Here is a 6586-nt window from a genome sequence, read left to right as displayed (position 1 = left end):
TACCACTCTCTGGAATCCATTTGGATCCATTAAGTGGTGGGAGCAGACCATCCAAATTGGTCCCACCTCCTTGCAGAGGGAAAGGGTCATGGAGAAGTCCAGTTGCACCAGGAAGTGATCTGACCATGGCACTTCTTTTGTTTCATTTTTACTTAGTGCCAGATCACCCACATCCATAGAGGTAAACACCAGGTCTAAGGCATGTCCACGACTATGAGTTGGGCCAAACTTATTCAGGGACAGCCCCATGGAGGCCATGCTTTCCACGAAGTCCCGAGTGGCCCCTTGTAAGGTCGTGTTGGCATGTATGTTAAAATCCCCTAGGACAACCAAAGTAGGTGTCTCCAGGAGAACATCCGCCATGACCTGAAGCAGCTCGGGCAGGGAATCCTTGGTGCAGCGGGGAGGTCGGTACACCAAAAGGAATCCTATAATGCCCCTATTGTCCAACTTCTAGAAGAAGCACTAAAAAACTGGGTCTTTCCAATAGGATGCCTGGTGCAAGCTAATGAATTCCTAAAAATCACTGCAACCCCACCACCACCTGGGCTGCTGTGCGTAAGAGAAACCTGGTGGACAAGCAGCAGCAAGAACAGGTCTATCTGCTTCATCCAACCAAGTCTCTGTTACACATGCCAGGTTAAGTCCTCCATCCAGGATCAAGTCGTGGATGACAACGGTCTTATGAATCATTGACCTGGCATTGCACAGCAGCACCTTAAGGCCACTTGGGTCTCCTTTGTTGATTCCAGTATCCTTCCGGTCAAGACCAGACCCGGAGGCAGGGATAGTGCTCCGAGGACTAAACCTGCCTCCTTGGTAATAACATGGTCTGGTATTAGCATAACTCCTTGTTTGAAGCTTACTGGGCTTATCATGAGTTGCAGGTTCAGAATGAGCCACTAGAGAGAGATGTTGCACTCCTGATTGAGGCTGACCGTGGAGTGGAGATTTGGGTGATGAAAGAGAACAAGATGCCTACCAGGGTGGATTGGCAGATGAAACTATTGGACTACACAGAGATGGCAAGACTAACTGGGAAAATCAGAAACCAGGAGGATCAAAGAATGGGACAAATTTATATTATATTTGAAAGACCATTGTAAACACTTGAACTCTTTAGCAGGTTTTTAATAACTCTTGCAATGACACATAGATTTTGGACACAATGGAGGTCTGTAAACTGGATGGACTTATAATATGCAGTTAAAAAGTTACGCAAAGAATCCACAGAGGGGAGGAGGGAAGTCTTGAGATTTGGAAGAATCTTGTGTAAAAAAAATTATTACGGATGAATATGAATGTGAATGAATTTGTAAAACCAAATAAAGTTTATAAGAGAGAGAGAGAGAGAGAGAAGCTCTTTGGTTGCACCTGAGGTGTATCTGAATGTGTACCTCTGTTGTTTCTTTTAAAATGCATTCATAATAGCTATAGCAATGTGTTATCAATGCAGGTCAAGTAATTCATTTTTAAAGTTAAAGGTATTTTTGCTTCTGGACAGGAAAACAATAATCTCAGGTGATCTGAAATATAAGCCCCGCCCAACTATGTCCATAGCAGATTTTGAAGGGCTCTGTGAGTATTATTATTATTATTATTATTATTATTATTATTATTATATCCTGTCCTTCCTCCCAGGGTACCAAACATTAAAAGATTAAATCAGTACAATAAAAAACACATTTAAAACAATTAAAAACAATCTAAAAATGTTTAGAATATCTAATTTTTTAAAAAAAGCAACCACAGACCCTCACAGTTATTAATTTTACGGCTGACATGGCCAGTATATTTGAGCCATCAAATGCCTAGGTGAACAGGAATGTTTTAAATTTCTTATAAATTTCAATAATGAAGGAGACAGAATTACTTTGCCAGAAAGGGCATTCATGAAACCAGATTTAGGGAATGACCTGCCATGTGCATGACATACTGAGACAGCCCTGTGGTTGTCATGGCACCCATGAGGTCATGAGCCGGCCTAGGCAAGGCAGATTCGACATTGATAGTGAAGTTCTTCAGCACTATACTAGAGAGTGCCACTGCCAGCTTTGTCAGGGAGGTTGTTTGGCACCTGAGTGATCAATAAACCAGCAAGATTCCTGCTCTGCCTCTGCTACCCAGTACCAAGTAGAAACCCTCGCATCCAGCTTCCAGACAGACTTCCCTCCTGTGGAGGACAATGGAATTTCTATGGAAGTTCCTTCCCGTCCCTCTGAGATTGACTGGTTCTGCACAGAATATCCAGGTGGGAAAGCTGGGTAAGGTCAGGCCCTTCCAGCACACCTTATAAGACAGCCTTGATGACTGTCTACCAACCAATGGTGTCCTTTAAAGATCCATGCTCCTCCGACTCAAGCCTGATCTCCCACGTCTCTCACGATGCATCTCTCACAACTGATCATCACAGGTTCCCCTCCTTCCCATCACGGCTTGACATTGTGTGGCTTCCCCAAAGCATGTCTGACTTTCTCCAATGCTCTGTGAAGGGCAGCTTTCATGTCTGCATTCCTCAGGGTGTAAATGAAAGGGTTGAGCATAGGGGTCACCACGGTGTACATGACGGTGGCAATCTTGTCCTTGTCCCCAGAGTAGCTGGAGAGGGGTCGGAAGTAGACTCCGATCGCCGAGCCGTAGAAGAGGGTGACCACAGTCAGGTGAGATGCGCAGGTTTGGAAGGCCTTGCTCCGGCCTTGGGAAGAAGACACCCGGAGCACAGCTCGGAAGATAAAAGCATAGGAGATGAGGATGAGGATGAAGTTCCCTATTACAATGCTGCCACCTTCGTAGAAATTCAGTATCTCGTTGAGGTTCTTCTCAGAGCAAGCCATCACCAGCAAAGGCTGGGAGTCGCAGAAGAAATGGTGGATGTGGCGAGGGGAACAGAAAGAGAGCCTGGACATCAGCACAGTGTGGAGCAAGGAGTGGAGGTGGGCCAGCAGCCAGGCAATGAACACCATCACGTGACACCGCATGGGGCTCATCACCAAGGAATAGTGCAAGGGCTGGCAGATGGCCACAAAGCGGTCAAAGGCCATGGAGCCCAGGAGGAAGTTCTCAGTGATGGCGAAGGCCACAAAGAAGTACATCTGGGCCAGGCAGCCAGCATAGGCAATGTTCTTGTGGCCTGTGTGAAGGTTGTGCAACATCTTGGGAATGGTGGTGGAGGTGAAGCAAACATCCACCAAGGAGAGGTGACTGAGGAAGAAGTACATGGGGGCATGGAGGAGCTGGGCATCGGAGCGGATCAGGAGGATAATCAGCAGGTTCCCCAGCAAGTTCAGCAGGTACAGGGTGAGGAAGAGAACCAAGAACAGGCGGTCCTGCTCTTGCCCACTGGACAAACCCAGCAGGATAAAATCAGGCTGGCTGGTGTGGTTCTCACTTTCCATGGGTTTGAGCTGGGGAGAGAGAACCACAGAAAAATAAGCTGAAAGCTGGGAGGGGTGCAAGGATAGGTAACTCTGTAGCTCACTTCAGTCCACCCAGCCACCATCATGTAATCCACGCTGACTCCCACCCAAGCACATGGCCTGACAGCTGTCCCCAAGTTTACCTCTGGCATCTCCTTTAGTTAAAGAATTTCAGATGGCAGAACTGCCCCATTCCCTGGAGAGGCACTGTCGGACAGGCTAGGCTAGTCATCTTCGATCTTTTCAGACCTTCAAGACCAGTCTGCACCACAGACCCTATTTTCAATTGTTATATCAGGAGTGGGGAACCTCTGGCTTGCAGGCTAAATTTGGCCCATGAAGGTTTGCCCAAAATACCTTCTCTGCATCAGCTGATTTGTTATACACTTATCTGAGAGAAAGTCTAAAAAGCTGGTGGGAATTAAAATGGGATACAAACATTGAAGAGGATAAATGGAACAATTTATCGATAAAAGCACCATATAAATCTCTGTCAGCAACACCTAGGGCACATTCACTAAAAACTGTGCACGGATGTTATTTAACACTGAGGTGCCTACATAAAGCACAATAGCTCTCTATTATGTTGGAGAGGATGCCAAATCGTAGGTACATACAAACATATGAGATGGGAATGTTTGCAAAAACTGAAGGTGGCAAGGGGAAAGGAAAAAACAAGATAATTTTTTTATACTGTATGGGGTGGTTTTATTAAATATACAAAACAAACACAGACTAGAAATACCTACAACATTTATTGCAATGTGATATAGACACAGCCCAACAAGACAACGACAAAAATCCACCAACAGCATACAAATCAATATGGCTAACCTGATCCAAAACACCCACTCACACATGAAAACAAAGACCACCACAGCCAACCACAAATGAATAGCCACACCCTAGGCCAACCCCAACCTCTCTCACCACCAAAGGAACACAAGATTTGGATATTCCACAAAAGAGGAAGGGTATCTTTTTATATGCCACGGCGGCAGCAAGAGTTTTGATCACAGCAAAATGGAAGAGTAATGAAATCCCCTCTATTCAAGATTGGATCCAAAAGCTGACAGAATATGCTGAATTAGATGGTTTATCAGAAAAAATAAAGAATAAATCAAAACAGGAATTTGTTTCTAAATGGGAGGTTTTCAAAGAATATCTGAAAAATAAATATAGTAGTTTAATTTCTGTTGCAGCATTCGAGAAACTTCAGTAATAGTTGTAAGGTAGATATAAGAAATTAGATTTAATGAGAATAAGTTTAATTATAAGAAAAAATGTGTATTGGCAATAAGTAATATGAATTTGAAGTATGGAATAGACGGGAGGTCGGGTCTTAGTGTTAAGACCAATAGATGTTTTATTGTTTGCTAAGAATATTATGTGTCTATGGTTATTTTTGTAATTTGTGTATAATTTGGTATTTGTGTTTTTTGTTTGTTTGTTTGTCTTTCTTGTTGTATAAAAAAACAAAGGAACACAAGTGAACAGCAGAGAACCTGGACAAGCAACGCTGACACCAAACCCCACATATATTAAGTAAAATAGAAACATCGCCACCCAACCCCACCCATCTTTCCCCCCTCCACCTCCTCCCCCCTTTTCTTCCTAATGTCTCAACAAATGAAACTGATTTGTAAAAATGTTCCATTGGAAAAAATACGAGAGAGACATTGCACACACTTTTGTAAATCAACAAAATCTTTAATAATAAAAAAAAGCAATGTGGTGTAGATCATTAGCTCACTCCTATTACTCTGTGTTTTCCAAGAAGAATTAATTTTACTGGTTTACTGTAATCACCTAATGATTGTGTACTGTAAAATATGTTTAGTATTTTAGCCCTGTGACCCATGTCATGTTTTATTATTTATGTGTGTACAATTTAGTAATGAGAAAATAAAAACAAAAACATAAAACAGGGTAGGCAATGTGGTGCCCTCCAGATGTTGCTGGAAACCAGCTCCCATCAGCCTCAGGGGAGTTGTAGTACTCCCACAACATCTGGAGAATATCACATTGGCCACCCTGGTATTAAGGGTGACCTGACAGAGGTTGACTCCAGTTCTTTTCTCCCACCTGTCTAGTATGATAGAATTCCAAGGGAGTGTGGAATGGCCCAGGTGAGAAGTATTCTTGGGAAAGAAGACCTGAATAGCCATTCATGCCAATCCCTTCTTGTACACAACTGTACATGTACCCACAAAGGTCTCATATGTTCACCCCATTTTTAAAGGGGCTAAGAAAGTAAATAGAAGGATTGGGGAGTTTGAGAAAGACAGAAGGAAGAGTCTTAATCCAGCCTCCCTCCTTATTTCCTATGGCTCCCCCCCCCCCGTACCTGCTGCCACCTGTCCAATACTGTAGGAGTTTCAGCTGTTTGGCCCTTGGGATCCTGATGGTATTAAGAAGGTGGTGGTTGCAGCACTGCTCCTCTGTCTGTAACTGGGAGAGCAGATACTGTATTGGAGACTCAGCCTTCTGACTCAGTCATAGGGCATGATGCATCCTCAGCAGAGAATACTGTAATTGGAATAAGGAGGGGTATATGAGCTGTTAATAGTCAATGCAGCAGCTAGTGGCATGGACAGCACAACAGGGTTTTGTTTTTGTGTTGTTGTTTTTAACAGGGTGCATCACATCAGCTAGGGACTTGTTAGCAGAATAGGGTGGCCTCAGTGGAATCCCACTCCCCAAGTTCTGCACTTATTTGGACTTCAGAGTGGACCATGTATGTTCAAAATAGTGGAGAAACACCATCTTAAAATCCTGCAGGACTCTCTGTCATTTTCCTAAGTTTGTAAAATGCTATATACTCATTTTCATGTTTCCCTTTACAATAACCCTATGGTGTGGTTGTGTGTGTGTGGGGGGGGGGGGAGTTTGGAGCCTCTGGCCCTTCAGATGCTTCTGGACTACAATTCCCATCATCCATGGCCATTCACTGTGCCTCCTAGGCCTGATGGGAGTTGTTGTTCAGCAACGTCTGGAGAGCTGAAGGTTCCCCACTCCTGGCCTTGGGGTAGCTGACACTTATTCTCTTTTGGAGAAGGTGAACTGAGCTCTAAGGCGACTCAAACGAGTCTATTGTTGAACTGCAATTTGATGCCTGATTCCTTGGCTGTCCATAGCCACTGGACCATCATCTTTGGGTACTTTCTCTT

At 44.0% G+C, this 6586-nt stretch overlaps 1 protein-coding gene across 1 annotated transcript; it reads right to left on the bottom strand.

Moving 5' to 3' along the window:
* Positions 1 to 1807: 1807 nt before the first annotated feature.
* Positions 1808 to 6208, bottom strand: LOC310667694 (olfactory receptor 1f45-like). The gene is made up of 2 exons (XM_083420547.1): positions 5764 to 6208; positions 1808 to 3404 (listed from the first exon to the last, which is right to left on the bottom strand). The coding sequence occupies exon 2, from the start codon at positions 3393 to 3395 to the stop codon at positions 2430 to 2432; it is 966 nt and encodes a 321-aa protein (XP_083276673.1). The 5' UTR covers positions 3396 to 3404; positions 5764 to 6208; the 3' UTR covers positions 1808 to 2429.
* Positions 6209 to 6586: the final 378 nt, after the last annotated feature.

The sequence above is a fragment of the Podarcis tiliguerta genome, assembly GCF_965153285.1.
Source record: "Podarcis tiliguerta genome assembly, chromosome: 17".
Taxonomy (NCBI): Eukaryota; Metazoa; Chordata; class Lepidosauria; order Squamata; family Lacertidae; genus Podarcis; species Podarcis tiliguerta.
Note: the sequence above shows the minus strand (reverse complement) of the source record. Positions and strands in the feature narration are given on the sequence as shown.